At 47.2% G+C, this 19,661-nt stretch overlaps 1 protein-coding gene across 1 annotated transcript in view; it reads left to right on the plus strand.

The window, feature by feature from the left end:
* Positions 1 to 19,661, plus strand: part of fat3a (FAT atypical cadherin 3a) — a 129,503-nt gene that overhangs the window by 91,393 nt on the left and 18,449 nt on the right. Inside the window, exons 8-20 of the mRNA XM_087176679.1 lie at positions 396 to 671; positions 1,583 to 1,793; positions 2,673 to 5,401; positions 5,480 to 6,851; positions 12,008 to 12,204; positions 12,312 to 12,465; positions 12,559 to 12,792; positions 13,240 to 13,632; positions 13,745 to 13,959; positions 14,584 to 14,721; positions 16,309 to 16,452; positions 17,182 to 17,379; positions 18,112 to 18,913. Coding sequence (XP_087032805.1) covers positions 396 to 671; positions 1,583 to 1,793; positions 2,673 to 5,401; positions 5,480 to 6,851; positions 12,008 to 12,204; positions 12,312 to 12,465; positions 12,559 to 12,792; positions 13,240 to 13,632; positions 13,745 to 13,959; positions 14,584 to 14,721; positions 16,309 to 16,452; positions 17,182 to 17,379; positions 18,112 to 18,913 — 7,063 coding nt within the window. The remainder of the gene's footprint in view (positions 1 to 395; positions 672 to 1,582; positions 1,794 to 2,672; positions 5,402 to 5,479; positions 6,852 to 12,007; positions 12,205 to 12,311; positions 12,466 to 12,558; positions 12,793 to 13,239; positions 13,633 to 13,744; positions 13,960 to 14,583; positions 14,722 to 16,308; positions 16,453 to 17,181; positions 17,380 to 18,111; positions 18,914 to 19,661) is intronic.

The raw sequence follows: 19,661 nt of genomic DNA on the forward strand, positions 1-19,661 counted from the left end.
CACCTGTTTATATAACTCACCTGTTTACACTTTATTAAGGACTAAAGTTATGGAGGATTGAGGGCGTGGCCTCTTTGAGTGACAGGTGGGTGAGCGTATGCACCACAGTGTCAGCTCCACACAAGCCCCTCCTCTTTAACCGTTTTTGGATTAGCTAGGAGTTAGGGGCGGAGTCAGGCGCTGCTAAGAGGGCGATGGTGGGGCAGCTCACTCTGAACAAATTACATTCAGCTGATGTGTGTCATCAGTATATTGTGTTGGTAATGTAATGATGGTCATGTTTTCAACTTTTATTTTCAATAAACTTGTGAAAAGTGTAAAAATGTCAGACTGTCCTGGATGACAGGACTCGGCTCATCTCCTCTTTGTCTCTGTGGGTGCTCCACCTGTTCCAGGTTCACATCACTGTGATGGACAACAATGACAACGCTCCCATCTTCTCCCAGCCTACCTATGACGTCACTATATCTGAGGACACGCCCCCTGACACCGAGGTGGTCCAGGTTCTGGCGTCGGACCGTGACGAGCACCACCGGCTCACCTACTCCCTGCAGAGCTCCATAGACCCCAACAGCATGCGTCTGTTCCGCATCCACCCGACCCTGGGCACCATCTACACTTCTCACAGGCTGGACCACGAGGCCTGCGCCCAGCACATCCTCACCGTCATCGTAAGACCGCCGCTTCAGTCCGCCACCAGCTGCTGCATGTCTGATACATAAGTCATGTCTCTGCCAGTCACGTATATTTAGCATCGTGTGCTAACAGCTGTGACTCTGTGTAGGGTCCAGTCTGGTCTGCATTGTTGTGCTAATAGAATTAAAGTCTTAGTTGAGGTCGTTCGTCCTGCTGTACCAGCTGCAGGCCTGAGCTCATGGAGGTGTTAGAGGACCTTGATGCTTCGTCTTCTGTGGGTCAATGATCAATGTGATCAAACATCAGAACGGTGATTTGTCTCAGTTCATCATGTTGTTCACAACCTGCCACATCACCTTCTCTCTGCCGCCAGGTGCTTTATTCCACAAGATATTGATTTTCTAAAAGAAAAAATCAAGCAGTCCATTAATGTTGATTGAAAGTCTCTCCTTCAGCCGGTGAAGTGTGGAGAAATGGTTTTGATTAAAGCGCTGTTATAAAATCAAGGCTCTTCAATAAGACAGGACACAGGTCAGATATCTGTGCTGTTAAACTCTTATTGGTGACTGACCTTCAACAACAGATGTTTATCGGGAGGAAATCATTTCCCAGTGTCGAGCTCCTGTGTGTCGTATATGGAGCGGCAGGAGAGCCAGAGGCAGTCTCCAAGTCTGTGCTCTCATTCAGCCTGAACTCATCATTTAGCAGTTAAGGTAATTACACCGTGCAGCGAAGCAGTGTCTACACCTCATGACAGGAAAGACGACAGGTTCCCACTGATTTCTGTATCCACCAGGAAACTGCTATTATAAATGTGAAACCTGGGAAACGTGAATGTTTATTTTTGTGTCTGTTAAAGTTTGTAAAATGATTTCACTCGGCAGATTTCAGATGTTCCAGTCGCAGTTCACAGCTTTCTCATTGTCGTTGTTGTTTTTCTCCACAGGTGAAGGACCAAGAGTTCCCGTACAGGAAGAACCTGGCTCGTGTGCTGATAGAGGTGGAAGATATAAATGACCATGTGCCCATCTTCACCAATGCTCTGTATGAGGGCCAGGTGTATGAGTCAGCGGCAGTGGGCTCAGCTGTGGTCCAGGTCACCGCCCTGGACAAAGACAAAGGAGAGAACGCAGAGCTGCACTACTCCATTGAAGCAGGTTAGACTTCTGAGAATTAAATACCAGGGACCAGTCGCACAAAACACCTTAAGTTTTCTACTGAAGTCGACATTTAAGGTTGAATTTCAGGGTGCTGCACAGAATGTCTTGAAAGGTTTCCTCTGTTAAGATAAAACATTAAGACATTTGCAGCAGTGAGAGATTTTACAGCAGTAAAATTCTAGTTTTCTACAGTTTCCATGGTGACCGTTTGTTTGCTGGCATTAGCACTTGTGATAACTGTGAACATCTCACCTGTATCGTCTCACAAAGTTGGCCAGAAGAAAAAACATGTCTTAAAAAAATGACATTGAGAAATTTGACGCTCTTTCTCCTCCTGTTGTCATGGAAACTTCAGCACAGTGTTCAGCAGGCAGTTAGAGCGTTTGACACTCACACAGCTGATCGATCAACATGAAATACTTCACCAGTAACTGACTGTAAAGATCCCGAAGCATCAAACCACAGAGCACCATGAATTGCAGAGGAGCTGAAGAGACAGCTGATCTGTGATCAGATCACAAACTGATGCTGATCAGATCTATAGAGATAAATCAATAAATCAGTTCCTCTGGTGAAGGCTCCATCAGGGTCAAACTCTTGTTGGGTCTTCAGTGATCAACATCAAGTCAGACATGTTGAGGTTCAGATAAAGTCAGAGGAACCTCTAGGTTTAACTGCGAAGGTCTTAACTGACTTTAAGTGATTCTTGAAGTATAAAGCTAAGATAAGGAGAAAAGTTTAAATACTTAAGTGAAACCTTAAGGAGAAGTCTTAAGGGGGTTTTGTGCAACAGTTTTTATTTTAAGGAAATCTTAAGTTGGACTTTAAGGAAAATCTAAAGGATGAACAATTTCTTTGTTTTTAATTTTCCAACAGGGAACACTGGGAATGCTTTCCACATTGAGCCAGTGTTGGGGATCATCACTGTTGCACGGGACCTGGACTTGTCCAGCATTGGCCATTATGTTCTCACAGTCAGAGTCACTGATAACGGCTCCCCCCCCCTGTCCACCACAACTATAGTGCGTATTGCCGTCACCCTCTCTGACAACGCTGGCCCGAAGTTCCCTCAGCCGGAGTACCAAGCTGAGATCACAGAGAATGCGGTGGTTGGGACGTCCGTCACCACAGTCAGTGCGGTCAGTCAGTCAACCCTGACCTACAACATCAAGCAGGGCAACACCGACCACGTCTTCCAGATCAATCAGTACAGTGGAGTCATTACTACCCAGAAGCCTCTGGACTTTGAGGCTACAGCGTCTTACACCCTGATCGTCCAGGCTACCAACATGGCTGGCATGGCCTCCAACGCCACTCTGTTGATCCAGGTGGTGGATGAGAACGACAACCCTCCAGTGTTCCAGCTGCTGCACTATCGTGGTAGCATCAGTGAGGCAGCACCAGTCAACAGTGTGGTCTTGAACTCCGACGACTCACCTCTAGTGATCAAGGCCACCGATGCCGACCGCAACCAGAACGCACTGCTGGTCTACCAGATTGTTGAGGACACTGCAAAGATGTTCTTCACAGTGGATTCAGGAACCGGTTCCATCAGAACCATAGCTAATCTGGACCACGAGACATTTGCCACGTTCCACTTCCATGTTCATGTGAGGGACAACGGGATGCCACAGCTGACGGCAGACAATCCAACTGAGGTCACTATACAAGTGATTGACACAAATGACTCACCACCTCGTTTCACCCAGAATGCCTATGAAACTGTCCTGCTGCTGCCCACCTATGTGGGAGTGGAAGCTCTGCAGGTTTCAGCCATCGACCCTGACAAAGATGTTCCCACAGAGCTCACCTACTCTCTGACTGATGGAGTGCTGGAGCACTTTGCCATCAAACCCTCCAGTGGAGTCATCATTGTCAAAAACAACAACTTCTCCAAAGAACGTTTCCGCTTCAGTGTCAAAGTTTCCGACGGGAAGTTCTCCAGCATGGCTCTGGTGACCATTCTGGTCCGAGAAGCTCTGGACTCTGGTCTCAGCTTCACCCACAGCATCTACTCTTCATCTATTCAAGAGAACATATCAAATGTTACCAAAGTGGCTGTGGTCAACGCTGTGGGAAACCGTCTCAATGAACCGTTGAAGTACACCTTGTTGAACGCTGGTACCCGCTTCAGGATGCGTCCTACGTCTGGCGTGATCCAGACCACAGGAATACCCTTTGACCGTGAGGAGCAAGAGTTCTACGAGCTGGTTGTCGAGGCAAGGCGGGAGCACGACCGTCTGCACGTGGCCAGAGTCATGGTTAGAGTCCAAGTCGAGGACATAAATGATAATGCCCCTGTGTTTGTTGGGCTTCCTTATTACGCAGCTGTTCAGGTTGAAGCTGAGCCGGGATCACCGATTTTCAGGGTCATGGCGGTCGACGGTGACAAAGGGATTAATGGAGAGGTGTCGTACTATCTCAAGGATGACCATGGTCACTTTGAGATCAACCGGCAGACGGGTGGACTCAGCCTGAAGAGGGCTTTTGAGTCCGACCTGTCCAATGTTGAGTACCAGATGGTGATATACGCCAGAGACGGTGGTTATCCACCTCTGTCGTCTACCATTGAGTTCCCCATCACTGTGGTCAACAAAGCCATGCCTGTCTTCGACAAATCATTTTACTCTGTGTCTGTGAATGAGGACGTGGCTGTGCACACGCCCATCCTCGGCATCAATGCCACGAGTCCTGAAGGCCAGAACATCATCTACACCATCGTCGATGGAGACCCGTCTCTTCAGTTTGACATCGGTTTTGACACTGGAGTCATCAGTGTCATCCACTCGTTGGACTATGAAGCAGCATCATCTTACCACCTGACCATCAGAGCCACAGACTATCTGACTGGAGCGCGTGCCGAGGTTGACGTTGACGTGGTCGTCCAGGATGTCAACGATAACCCGCCGATCTTCCAGAAAATGTCCTACAGGGTAGTTCTGTCTGAAACAGCCATGATTGGAACTCCAGCTCTTCAAGTTATCGCCACTGACAAAGACTCAGAGAAGAACAATGTTGTCCGCTACCAGATCTTCTCTGATGCACATAACAGTACAGACTACTTCCACATTGATAGCAGCAGCGGATTAATCCTGACGGCACGAATGCTGGACCATGAACTCGTCCAGAAGTATGACTTCATCGTCAGGGCCACTGATAATGGCTTCCCACCCCTGAGCAGTGAAGTGTCAGTCGTAGTTATGGTGAATGACATGAACGACAATCCTCCAGTGTTCAACCAGCTGCTGTACGAGGCGTATGTGAACGAGTTGGCACCACGAGGTCACTTTGTAACCTGTGTCCAGGCCTCAGACGCTGACAGCTCGGACTTTGACAAGTTGGAATACAGCGTTCTGTCAGGAAATGAACGGATGAACTTTGTCATCGACAAGAAGACAGGAATCATCACGCTGTCCAGCCACCGGAAGCAAAGGATGGAGCCGGCCTACAGCCTCAATGTGTCAGTGTCTGATGGGGTGTTCACCAGCACGGCACAGGTTCATGTGAAGGTGCTGGGGGCCAACCTGTACAGCCCAGTGTTCGGGCAGAGTACCTACGAGGCGGAGTTAAGAGAGAACGTGGCTGTGGGCACCAAAGTCATACAGGTAAGTGCTGCTGCTATCCACACCGATTATAAAGTACTGTGATCACAAAACACTCATGTCTCGTTTTTCTAATTCCAGGTGAAGGCAACAGACGCAGACCCTGGACTGTACGGTCACATCACGTACTCCTTTGTTAATGATGTGGGGAAGGACCAGTTCAGCATTGATTCGAGTGGTCAGATCACCACTGTGGAAAAGCTCGACCGCGAGGACCCAGCCAATATGGACATCGTTCTGACGGTGGCAGCCCAGGACTCGGGCGGACGTGGCTCTTACTGCACAGTACAAGTGACTCTGTTGGATGATAATGATAACGTACCTCGCTTCCACGCCACTGAGTACAGAGCCTCAGTCAAGTCTGATGTGGCTAAAGGCTTTTTGGTGACACAGATTCAGGCTTATGATCCTGATGATGGCGCCAACGCCAAAGTGACGTACTCACTTTACAGCGAGGCACATGTCCCAGTGGTGGACATTTTGGAGATAGACCCGGACAACGGTTGGATGGTGACTAAAGGAAGCTTCAGCCACTTGAGGAACTCTGTGTTATCTTTCTTTGTGAAGGCTGTGGACGGAGGAAATCCAGTGCGACACTCTCTGGTGTCTGTCTACATCCATGTTCTTTCTCCAGAGGCCTTCATTCCCTCCTTCAGCCAACACCAGTATTTATTCAGCATGCCAGAAGACACGCCCATCGGTTCAGCCATAGGCACGGTGCGCCTCAACACCCCTCCTGGATATACCTCACTCTCAGCTGCCTTTGCCCTGGTTAACGGAGAGACCGGAGAAAACAACCAGGACCGGGTGTTTGTGGTGGATAAGGACACGGGTGTGATCAAGCTTGATAAACCTTTAGACCATGAGGTGATCAAATCTTACCACTTCAAAGTCACCACCACTGTTCAACAGGCTAAACTGGACTCTGTGACTTCTGTTGATGTCGAGGTCAAAGTGTTGGATCTGAATGACAACAAACCAGCCTTTGAGGCCAACTCCTACGAGGCCACAGTTATGGAGGGAATGTCCATCGGAACCACAATAATTCAAGTCCAGGCTCTAGACCCGGACTCCGGGGCCAATGGGCAGGTAACATACAGTCTGGGGGCATTGATCCAGTCGGAGGGGGATTCAGACACACTGACTGGCACCTTTAGCATCGACAGCAACACAGGCTGGATATCCACACGCAAGGACCTGGACCACGAGACCAATCCCTCCTACACATTCACAGTGGTGGCCTCAGACCTCGGGGAAACCCTGTCTCTTTCCAGCACCACCACCGTGACTGTGGCGGTGTCGGACATCAACGACAACCCGCCCAGGTTCCTGGAGCCGCACTACTTCGGTTCAGTTCAGGAGAGCGACCCGCCGGGCGAGGTGGTGGCCGTGCTGAACACCAGAGACGATGACAGCTCCACCGTGAACCGACAAGTCAGCTACCACATCACCGGTGAGTCTCTCTGTAGATCTGTCAATGCTCTGCAGCTGTGTCACCACAGATCTTGAGATTGGACGATTCTGGATTATATCCAATAAAAAAGTTTTTTTGTTTTTAACGTCCAATCCCAGGATCTTAGATCTGGTGTAAAGCGCAACGCAAGTGTCTTTGCTAGTTTCAGACTGACAGCGTTGTCATTTTCCTGTCCAGCTGAGCTGAGCTTTAAAATGAAGTGTGGAAGGTCAGATCATCCTTTGTGTGTGTCTCACAGCGTTGGATGTGTGTTCCACATAAATGAGGCTCTGCAGAGAAGCTTCTTTCTTACCACCTGGTAAATTCACTGGACTTACTGGTCAGGACTGGACATGTGATGGTTTCAGTTTCAGCCCCTTACGTTTGGGCTAAACCCTGAATATTTACAATGTGTGGCTCCGCCCCTGTTTGCACCATGAGCAGTAGACTGTTGAAATAGAGCTGCAGTGTTTTTAACCTTCTTGTTCTCCACGGCGTCTGTACATGGCAGTGACGCTTTAGTTGAAGTCAGGGATTGTAAACTGTGGTTCGGGGGGAGCAGCTTGTCTGAGGTTGTGGAGAGATCCCAGTTACAGTTAATAAAAGGGTGGATGGTTATTTCAGGTCTGGACAGGATGTAAACTCTGCTGTACTCCGAGACACTGAACACACACCAGTCGTCTCTGCTTTACATAGAGGACACACAGTTTCCTGCTCTGACGCTGACTTTTGTTGTTGTGTTGTGTATTGTGCTCCATCTGTGCACAGTCATTAACAAGGCTGTAAACCAGTGTGTGTGTGTGTGTGTGTGTGTTGGCTCAGTAGTTTACTCCAGATACAGTCGTCAGACTCGTTAGTATTCTGCTGCTCCTCGCCGTCGCTGCAGCCATGAATAAACATGAGAGGGAAAGTTGTACACTAAATTAAAGGCGTGATCCAGTATATAATTCACTCATTCTCTACGGTTGCTTCCAAAGAAACGTGCGCTCGCATCCCAGCTTTCCAAGTCCAACTGAGAAACAGGCAGTTAAATGTGATAACATTTCATGGCAGAGTAGCGTTCAACAGCCCGTGACATTCACCCAGTTCCAGTTCTCCAGAGGCCGAAGAAGAAGTAAACAGAGTCAGACAATTAAACCACTGCAGCTCTTCAGATGAAAGCTCCTGCCAACACCTTGAATTTCAACTTCTTGAAGAGATCTTAAGATTCACAAGGTGGTCCAGTGTTTCCCTCTGGGATGTTCGCCAGCAGCGGTGCTGTTGAGTAACGTACTCAGGGTTATATTCATGTTTATGTTCATTTACCAGGAGTTTCAGGCTGTGGAGGCACATATAACTGTATATATAGCTATATATAACTGTAAGAACAAGTGACGATGAACAACTTCAGTCAACACAGAAAATTGCTTTTCGTTCTTTAGAGAACATATAAATAATATAAAGTTTATGAGTTGCACCAGTTTAGTGTGAGATTTGATCAGGAAATGATCATATATAATATCACATGATAAACCTAAACTAAGTGAGGTAGTAACATCACTGCAGCTAAGTCAGGTAGCTCGTCACTGGCTCTGCTCTAATCACTAACAGAGGATCTTACACTGGACACGCAGGTAGTAATGACCAGCAGCTAATTAACGTGACTTCCTATGAATGTAGCTAACATTACATAGCAGCTAGAAAACCTACTGTTAGCCGTAGCGTTAGCCTCTCTTGGGGAGATGTTTGCTAGCGCTAACCCCCTTTAAAACAAAGACTGAAGGCTCCAAAACATCTGTCTGAACATCAGGAAACAAAAGAAGGAGAAGCCGGTGAACGCTGAAGCTGCAGTCATCACTTTACAGTGATCAAAGAACCGACTTCGCTGATCTGCTGTCGGCTCATTGATGAGCCAGAAGGTAATAATGAAGTTGGACTCCACAGGAGACGGAGACAGAACTAATGAAGGACTTTTAATGGGAAGGAAATCCTTCCCCTAATGGTGCAGTAATGACAATAAGGCTGACAGTTGGAGGAACTGGCAGACATGTGAGTGATGTGACCTTACAGTTGGCAGCTGGGGGGGCAGAGCAGGAGAGAAAGAATGAAACATTTGGAAAACACTAAAAACAAACGAGCTGTCTGGAACAGAGACGAGACCTTTGTCAGTTCGACAGGGAAACTACAGACACAGCTTTATCCTGGGGAGAGACGCTGGTTTATTACTGATTATTACTGATTATTACTGGAATATTAGGGACTCAGTTTCTTTGATGATTAAATCTCTGCATTTGAAGAGTTAATGATTTGTTGTTTGTGACGTGATCCATCAGCTGTTTACCAGAGAATATAAATAATGAATAATGAAGTGTTAATATAACATTATAACACACTGTGCCACACCACAGCTGGTTAGATAAATACTAACTGTATCAAATAATAATCATAATGATAATCAACTTTATTTTTACAGCAACTTTCATACAAGAAATAACATGCACCAAGAGCTTCACATGAAGAGACATAAAATGAACATAAAACATAAATGTAAAATGAGATGGAATAACAATAAAATAATTGAAATTTAAAAATGAAATCAAATAAATGATTACACATAAAGCATAAAATCAATAAGATGTCGGTATTCATAACAGCATTCAGAGTTAAAGACGGAGGTGAAGAGTTTTACAACACGAAACAGAGAGTCAGAGGTCTCTGTGTTCACAGCTCTGATGCTGCTCTGCTTCACTCAGACAGACCAGGTGGGCCGACAGGTGAAGTCAGGTGAAGTCAGGTGGGCCGACAGGTGAAGTCAGGTGAAGTCAGGTGGGCCGACAGGTGAAGTCAGGTGAAGTCAGGTGGGCCGACAGGTGAAGTCAGGTGAAGTCAGGTGGGCCGACAGGTGAAGTCAGGTGAAGTCAGGTGGGCCGACAGGTGACTGCCTCGGGCTTGGATCACATATGACTGACAGAACATCACACACACTTTATTAAAGTGTGTGTGTTTGTTTAGTGTCACAAAGATCAAAGATATAACTGACACTGATGCAGACCATTGGCAGCAGGGACAGTGTGTTTTTGAGTCTATTGGTTCTGGATCTAGACTCAGTGCTGCTCCGCTCCAAGCTTCCTGTTTCCTGTTTCCTGTCAGATTCTCCTCAGTGTTCACCTGTTACCAGGTAACACTGAGGATTTCTTACTTCTCTGTTCTGGATTCAGGTTTTCCGCCTCTTCTTGAAAAGATACATTTTCATTTGATCGGATTATTGATGGAAAAGTCTTTATGTTATTCTGTCATATCCATCATTAATTACAGCTGGACTGAGTCCGGACCAGAGCCGTCTGTCTGTCACTCTAGCTGATGGCTAAGTTGCTAAGCTGCTAACAGAGACAGAGATGCTCCCTGAACAAACACTGCACTGGTGTGTGTGTATAAACAGTATAAACAGACTGACTCCTCCTGTGTGATGGATGGAGTGAGAGTCATGAAACAGTCTGTCTGTTCAGCAGCCTGGACTCTGTTTGTCCCACACTGCCACCTGTAGGCTGAAACATGAAGCAGTGATTCACAGGGAGCATGTCTCTACACACACACAACCCCTGTGATCAGCAGAAATCCTGTCAGAGTAAATATCATATTTCACTTCATCAGTGACTCTGACTTCCCTCCATAAAAACTGAACACAAACTATTGACTTTAATAAACACATGAACAGGTTCTGTCTCTTTTACCTGCAGCAGACATCGAGGATCAAGTCATTATCGTCACTATTATTATTAAATTGTTTTTATTGGCTTTCAAACGACCGGCCTACACAGCAAGAGTGAAAAATAAAGGAGTATTCATGTGTGGTGCATCAGCTGATCCCTGAGCGTCTCAGGTGCCAGGTGTTCTTCCTCCTGACCTCAGAGGTGTTGCAGCTCAGGTAAAAGGAAGGTGGAGCTGTTGAGGGCAGTGAAGCCTCCTTCAGGGTCAGGTCTGAGGTGGAGGTCTGACTCCTCTTCACCTGGGGGGCTACAGCTGACTGTTGGTTAGCCAGTTAGCTCCTGAGCTAACTGTGACTCTGGAGTTTGATTATCACCAACAGATCAAACCTGCTGAGTTTAGCTGAGAACATATAAAACCCCTCCTCACTAACTGACTGACTAACTAACTAACTAACTAACTAACTAACTAACTATGACTACAGAGAAAATACAGAATTCACATTAAAGGAATTTATTCTTATTTATATTTTGTCATGAGATAAATTTCAGCTGCTGCAGCTCTCACATTAAAACTCTTGATTTTCACACAGATTTAAACTTAATAAATAATTATTAGTTTTTAGATTATGTGTTATTTGTATGATCACAGTTATATCACAGTGTTTTTCAGTTTCTGGGTCTTCTGTGAATTCAGCTCCTTTCTCCTGCTGCACCCCCCCTCAGGGATCAGCTGCTGTCATCTAAAATTAAACACTCAGTTTTTCATCTGTATGTGCTCAAGCTAATGGTGAAAAACCCAGAGAATCCTTTGTGGGACAGATGTCTCAACTGAACTGAACTGAACCTGAGGGTCTGGGTCTGGTTCTGGGTCTGGGTCTGGTTCTTCTGTATTGAAACTGTTTCTGATTTGACCTTATTTTGAGTCTTTCAGAGAATCTCTTCCTTCCCTTTAAATAACTGAATAATGCAGGTTCTATCTGAACTGGACGTATTATACAGAGTTACTGTTTTATTTATTAAAATGATGATTTCTGTCGTGACTTGTTCTTAATCATCATGCAGATTGTTGCTTGATTTTCAGTGGACTGTCAGTCAGTGTTGTGGAGTAATTGTGATGTATTTGTATTCACATGACAGTGATGTATTGTCAGGCTGTGTAAACACTGGAGGCAGTTTCTTCCTCCGCCCGTCAGCCTGTCTGGAGATGGATGAGTGGAGGACTGTACAGTCCAGTTAAATGGGTCAGCAGCCTCCCAGCTCTCTCATCCATCCTCTGTATTATGGTCCAACATGTTTCCACTGCTGCTGCGTTCACTGACCCGCCATGTCAAATAAAGAGCCCACTAATATTATTATTAATAATTAACTTTGATCAACCAGTTGCTCTGCTGCTCATTAATGTGTGTGTGTGTGTGTGTGTGTGTGTGTGTGTGTGTGTGTGTGTGTGTGTGTGTGTGTGTGTGTGTCCAGGGGGGAATTACCGGGGGGTGTTTGCTCTGGGCTTGGTTCAGGGGGAATGGAAGATGTATGTGAAGGGGCTGCTGGACCGAGAGGAACGCAACCTCTACATCATCAACGTCACCGCCAGTGACGGACTCTTCGTTTCCCAGGCAACGGTGGAAATCACAGTGATAGACACCAATGACAACAGCCCCACCTGTGACCAGGTGAGGAGGGAAACCAGGTGTTGTTCTTATTAAAGGGAAGCTGCAACAACAGTGACGTTAACAAAGGGTGTGTGTGTGTGTGTGTGTGTGTGTGTGTGTGTGTGCAGGCGGTGTACACTGCCTCCATCCCAGAGGACCTCCCAGTCAACAGTGTGCTGCTGAGGGTTGGCGCTACAGATGCAGATGTGGGCGTCAGCGCGTGGATCCAGTTTTCCTTACACGGTTCTGGATCCCAGGACTTCAGCATGGACCCGGATACTGGTACTGATCCGTCCACTGTGGAGTCACATGACCTCCAGCTGATCGCACAGACCTCCTCTCTCACTCCATCTCTCATGTCTCTTTCCTGTCCAGGTGAGGTGAAGTCGTCTGTGATTCTGGACCATGAGGTGACGCCCGGCTACCGTCTAGTTGCCCAGGCAACTGATGGCGGCGGGAGGTGGTGCCACGCTGAGGTTCGACTCACTGTGACCGACGTGAATGACAACCCCCCCATCTTCACCCTGTCCCAGTACACCGCCAGCGTCTACGAGGACACGGCCACCAAGGCCCTGCTGACCCGCATCCAGGCCATCGACCCCGATGAAGGTGACACTGCTGCTAGTACTACTAGTGTTACTACAAGTATTACTAGGATTACTAGTATTACTAGTATTACTACAAGTATTACTAGTAGTATTACTAGTGTTACTACAAGTATTACCAGTAGTATCACTAGTATCACTAGTATTACTACAAGTATTACCAGTAGTATTACTAGTGTTACTACAAGTATTACCAGTAGTATCACTAGTATCACTAGTATTACTACAAGTATTACCAGTAGTATTACTAGTGTTACTACAAGTATTACCAGTAGTATCACTAGTATCACTAGTATTACTACAAGTATTACCAGTATTACCAGTAATATCACTAGTATTGCTGCGCCTGCTCACAGCTGCTGGCAGCGGAGCTTCAGACGCCGCTCTCCACGCGGCTCATTGTGTGTCTTTGGACGTCACTCGTGTCGCTGACTCTCCTCTGGTTCTGCAGCAGGTCCGGGTCGGGCGGTGGTCTACTCCCTTGTCGACTCTGCGGGAGGTTCCTTCTCCATCGATAAGTCCTCGGGCATCGTGGCGCTGGAGCGCGTCCTGGACCGCGAGGTCCAGCCGGCGTATCAGATAACGGTGCGAGCCTCTGACCAGGGCTCACCGCTGCCTCTCTCCTCGCTGGTCAACGTCACCATCACCGTGCTGGACATCAACGACAACCCGCCCGTGTTCGAGCGCCGCGATCAGCTGGCGACCGTGCCGGAGGACGTGGGGGTGGGCACTGAGGTTCTGAGGGTTTACGCCGCCAGCAAGGACATCGGCACCAACGCCGAGATCACCTACAGCATCCGGTCAGGAAACGAGCACGGGAAGTTCCACATCCACCCGCTGACCGGTGAGAACCACACCTCTGCACCAACCAGCTCATCTTCATCATCTTCATCACAATAATGTACATGGTGACATGATCCTCTCCACCCGCCCCCCCTGCCCCACACCTTCCTCAGGTGCCATTCTAGTTGCCCAGGTTCTGGACTACGAGACCTGCAGGGACTACTTCCTGACGGTGGAGGCTCGTGACGGTGGCACGCCGCCACTGAGCGCCATCACTACAGTCAACATAAACCTGACAGACGTCAACGACAACGCGCCCATGTTCAGCCGAGACCTCTACAGCGCCGTGGTGTCAGAGGACGCCACCATTGGAGAGTCTGTAGTCCAGGTAAGTCCAGATTCAGGACCGGGCTACGGCAAACAGTATTCAGTTCAAATAGAATGTGATTATTCAGTTTGTTAATATTTTCTTCTAGACTCTAGAATAAAGTTTCAGTTTAAAACAGGTGTAATATCATTTTTCTTGAGATAAAAATATAATATGTTTTTACTTTAAGAAAGATGATATTATAACAACAGTCAGTGACCTGCTGTTTAAATAAATAATGTCTTTCATTATATTCTGGAAATCAGTTTGTTCACCTGATTCTTAGTCATCACCAGTCAGCAGATCTACAACCTGCTCTCCATGTAACGAGGGTGTGTTCAGGCTGATTACTGTTAATGGTTATTGTGTTAATCCATCAGGTCCGGGAGTATTCTGGGGCCTGAACACACACACTGTTTGTGTTTGGGTCGGTACAGTTTGGTAAAAGGTTCATATTAGGTCAATTATTAATAAATTAACAACTAATGATCTGTGGATGAAAACTGTTTCCTCCAGTTTGTTTAATTTATGAAGAACAGAAGAAGAACAAATGGTCAGAATAAAAAATTTAAAGATTCACTCACTATGTGTGTGTGTGTGTGTGTGTGTGTGTGTGTGTGTGTGTGTGTGTGTGTGTGTGTGCAGCTGGTAGCAGAGGACGTGGACAGTCAGCTGAACGGAGCCATCCTCTACTCCATCGTCAGTGGAGACCGAGACAACCAGTTCTTCATTGACCCGCTCAGTGGAGTCATCAAGGTCAACAAGCAACTGGACCGTGAGACGGTGAGGGGACACACACACACACACACACACACACACACACACACACACACACACACAGCTTAGAAATAAGGAGTTTCAAAAGCATCAGCAGCTCAGTCACAGTCAGTTTTGATCAATGAGCAGCAGAACAGATATAAGGTCAATATTAGATATAATTTGACATGTAAAGTATGTTAAAGTCCCTCCTATGTTTTAAACTGTAAAAATCATATGTAGTTTCACATGGTTTTCATCTCCTCTCACTTCCTGGTTGAGAAATCCAGATCAGGCCTGGAGCCCCGCCCACCACCCGCTGGCTCCAGGTGGACAGGTGAAAGAGCAGAGAGCATGAAGATGGTGAGAGGAGGAAACATCAGAGAGACTCAGTCAGACCCAGACTCAGAGGAGGAGTCTGAATAGTGTCTTAGTATCTTTTCAGGACTGTTAGCGTAGTTAGCATCTCTTATTTGTTTATGTTGTTCGTTAGCTTGTTACTGGCAGTGGCTGACACAGTGTTAGCGGTTGTGCTAATGCTAACTCTCTCTCTGTTATAACTGGCAGTATTAAAGTCCAGCCTCTCTGTGTTACTCAGTAGATGTTTCCCTCCTTCGCTCCTGTGTCATGTGTCTGTTGGTGTCGTTGTCATGACGTTTCCACAAAGGGATGAACAGTGTTTGCTCAGAGTGAAGACCTGCGAACAGACACCCCCCCACCCCCCACCCCCAAGCTGTTTTCTCACCCTTCTTCCTCATCCTCTCCCTCTTCTTCCTCATCTTCTCTGCAGTGCTTGAAGACTTCACAAACGTTCATATTCCTATCATAAAGTATTCATGAGTGCGGTCGATGAGCCTTCTGAGCACGCTCAGAAAGAGAGAGCAGGGGTGTGTGGGGGATCAAAGCTTCAGGCTGATGAAAGTCTGTTTGGGGTTATCACACAGAGAGCAGCAGCTTCCTGTGTGTGTGTGTGTGTGTGTGTGTGTGTGTGTGTGTGTGTGTGTGAGAGAGATGCTGATGTGTCTGTCCATGTGTCTATGCATTAATACTCAGGTGTGTGTGTTTCCTCCTCATTTCCATACAGCCCCCCCCCACCCTAAGCAGGTCATAGCTGTTTATTTGTCTGTGTTGCTGCTGCTTCATTAGCTCTTTATTATAAAGCAACATGGAGAAACAGAAAAGTACCCTGCAGCAGCTTCTGTGTGTGTGTGTGTGTGTGCGTGTGCGTGCGTGCGTGTGCGTGCGTGCGTGCGTGGGTAAGGAGTGTTAACGTTTGTCTCACGGCTACGTCACATAATCTAGAGATTCGGCGTCTCGTCTGTTTTTCACACATGATGCAGCTCGCAGAGAAAAGACCTGATGATGTCATAGTGACATCATACCAGCAACATCACATAAACCTGACACCTTCCACTGGAGGTGTCTCACACACACTCTTTTTACAGAAAAGCACGGGGGTCCACTAATAAACTGCACTTCCTTTCATGCCTTCAGACACTTCCTGTGACATCACAGACCCTGTGACGTCACAGCCCCTGTGATGTCACAGCCCCTGTGATGTCACAGCCCCTGTGTCTTCATGGTTCATGTGTCGTCACTGTGTCTGTCCTCCAGGTTCCCAGCTTCTCTCTGGCCCTCAGAGCTCTGGACAGTGGGACCCCCCCCATGTCGTCCACCGTCATGGTGAACATAGACATCTCTGACATCAACGACAACCCGCCCACCTTCTCCCCCGCCAACCTCACCACCGTCATACAGGTAAACCTGATGACTGACAGGAAGTTCTCTGACAACACGGGGGGGGGGGGGGGGGTGATCAGAGTCCTCGTAGTTTGATTAGGAGAATCTCAGCTGCAGTTGGACACACTGGATATTACAACTATGGACAAATAAGACAGTGTAGTTATATATGGCATTGGGTTGGAGTCCCTGGGTCACATGACATGGAGACTACTGAAAAATAATACATTTTAATATATTCTTTTATTTTGCTTTTTAATGTCATTAAAGGAGATATTTATGAGTTTTGCTATTGCTACATAGCTAACATTAGCATTAGCGTTAGGAGCTATTTACTCAAACATTGTGAGTTCAGCATCAAGCTTCATTCCAGCAGCTGTCTCCAGAGGTGGACACAAACACCAGTGTTGACTTAAAATAAAATTAGCATGCTAACCCGCTAGCCACTAGCCTCACTTTCCAGTACCGAGTCACTGTAGCTGAAGACATAGTTGCTCAGACATATTATTACCTCTTGTGTTGTAATGATGGCTGAAGCTCTGGTTAGTAAACAGCTGCTAATGCTAACGTTAGCTATGTAGTAGCTAAACAAATAGCTCCTGTAAAGCAGTATGTAAATCACTGTGACTTGACTTTGTGTATCAAATGTGTAAATAAACTTTCCTTTAAATATATCATCATCACCTGAAACATCATGAAGTGCCGTGAACACAGGCAGGTCTCTCTCATGGTGTCTCCTCCCCCCAGGAAAACAAACCAATCGGCACCAGCATCCTGCAGCTGTCAGTCATCGATCAGGACTCCTCCCACAACGGCCCGCCCTTCGACTTTCGCATCCTGTCAGGAAACGAAGGCGGAGAGTTCGTGCTGGAGAAGGACGGGACTCTGGTGGCCAATCAGGTGTTCAGGAGGGACCTGGCTACTGAATACGTCATCCAGATACAGGTGAGGTCAAACAGCTGTTCACCATCAGCTTTAACACATAAAGAACAACAAGTGTAATAAACTGTTCACAATGACAGTCAGTACCAGAAACAGCCAGAGCTCGTTCACTGTGTATAATGTCTATAAACCCTCTGACATAGATCTGTTGTTCAGGTTAAAGCAGCTGCACAGTGAGAGGACACACCCACAGTCTGTTGTACTGGAAATATTTATTACACAGTTCAGAGATAACAGAGGTTTCAGCAGCTGGAGCTTTAAGTGTCCAGTGGGAATCTTCCTGAATTACTGTTTTTAGTATAAAAATCCTTCTCATGTTTCTACAATACAATAAATAGAAGAGAAGAGAATAACTTTATTTGTCATTTCACGGCTATTCAACAAAATTTCATGCATCTCCAGACGTTCTCAATAAAAATATAAAATGAGACAAAACAAGCCGTGTCTCATGAGACAGGTTCATTAGAAGTGTCTTTGAATGGTGGAAATAAAAAGTAAAGTTATGAAAGCTACAAACTGATACTAGAACACAAACATCATACTAACAAAGATAAAGTTGAATTTATCAGCAGAAACAATTCACTGTTGCTCTGCTGTAATTGTTCTTTTAAGTAAGTTTTAAATAAAGTTTCCTGGACCTGAGGAAACCAGATGCTTGGCTGTGATCGGCCTTTAGTTAACTTCCAGATAATTTACCCTCTCCTCCCCTCCCCCCTCCTCCCCCTCCCCTTCTAGGTGATGGACTCGGGGAAGCCCCGCCTCTCCTCCACCTCCATGCTGACAGTCAGGGTGATTGAGGAGAGCCTTCACCGGCCTGTGGCGTTACCACTGGAGGTTCACATCATCACAATGGAGGACGAGTTTCCTGGCGGTGTGATTGGCCAGCTGCACGCCACCGACGCTGACCCATATGACGCGCTGACCTTTGGCCACGCCCCCCCAGCCCAGCGCAGTCTCTTTAAGATCAGCCCTCGTGATGGGAAGATCATCGCCCTGGGAGGGCTGGACGCCGGCAGGTATTCCCTCAACGCCAGCGTCAGCGATGGCCGCTTTGCCGTGCCTGTGCCAGTGAGTGTGCATGTGGAGCAGGCGACGCCGGAGATGCTGCGCGAGGCGGTGACGGTGCGCTTCGAGAGCGTGGCGCCTCAGGACTTTGTGGCGCTGCACCTGAAGAGCGTGTTAAAGGTTCTGCAGCAAGCCGCGGCGTCGCAGCAGCAGGATGCTCTGCACCTGCTAAGTCTGCAGCCGGTGGGCGGGACGCAACAGCTGGACATGCTTGTTGCCGTGGAAACAGCTGGAGGCGGCTACTACAAGGCAGCCTACCTCACCCAGAAGCTGAGCGCGTCGCGGCGGCAGCTGGAGGAGGTTCTCAGGGTGTCAGCCATCTTGGATAAGAACTGTTCGGGGCTGGAGTGTCGCGGGGCGCAGTGTGAGCAGAGCATCATCCTGGACTCACACAACTTGGCCACATACAGCACGCCACGGGTCAGCTTCGTCTCGCCGCGCTTCCACCGCACCTCCCGCTGCACGTGTAACGGTGAGTCATAGAGTCTCATTCAGATCATACAGACAGATGTTTTGTGTGTTTACATAAGAACTGTAGTCTGTAAGTCTCCATGGCAACAGTCAGAGCAGCAGCCATTTTGTTTTCAGGTTGACCGTCTCAGGTTTTGTTAACGTTTCTGGTTTTTAAGCTGCCTCTGATGAACACCATTTCCCATAAGCCCCAGACCTTTGCAAGTTAAAGGTCACAGCTTGACAGAAGAGGAGTGGTGAGGAGGCGTTAGCATGTTAGCACGTTAGCTTGGATGTGTCTGTACAGATCGGATCGGTGTAGACGGTTCTACACAGCAGAGATCACAACTGGAAAATCACATTACATTTCACTGGTACGTTAAACCTGTATATGAGCGGGGCTTGGTGACTGCATCGTTGTGACATCACAAAGTTCCAGAAGTCCTGACGGCTGGTTTTAAGGCTCAGTTTCTGAATACAGGCTGTGTGCATTTCTCTGTGGACTGAGGCTTTGATACTTTCATAGTATTAATATAGAAGCTAGAGCTGATCTATAATCTATAATCACACTACACATGGACACACACCTTTACACTGGAGGAGATTTAACCACATGAACGACTCAGCTCTGATGTCTGTTCCCTAATACAAGCTAATTTAATGCAAAGCTTCATTTCTGCCGTAGATTCACTCCACGACAACAGAAAGCCACAACACGGAGCAGTAATGTGTGTGTGTGTGTGTGTGTGTGTGTGTGTGTGTGTGTGTGT

The sequence above is a fragment of the Seriola lalandi genome, unplaced genomic scaffold (genome assembly GCF_002814215.2).
Source record: "Seriola lalandi dorsalis isolate HSWRI2012SDOR001 ecotype SW California unplaced genomic scaffold, Sedor1 jcf7180002054564, whole genome shotgun sequence".
Classification (NCBI taxonomy): domain Eukaryota; kingdom Metazoa; phylum Chordata; class Actinopteri; order Carangiformes; family Carangidae; genus Seriola; species Seriola lalandi.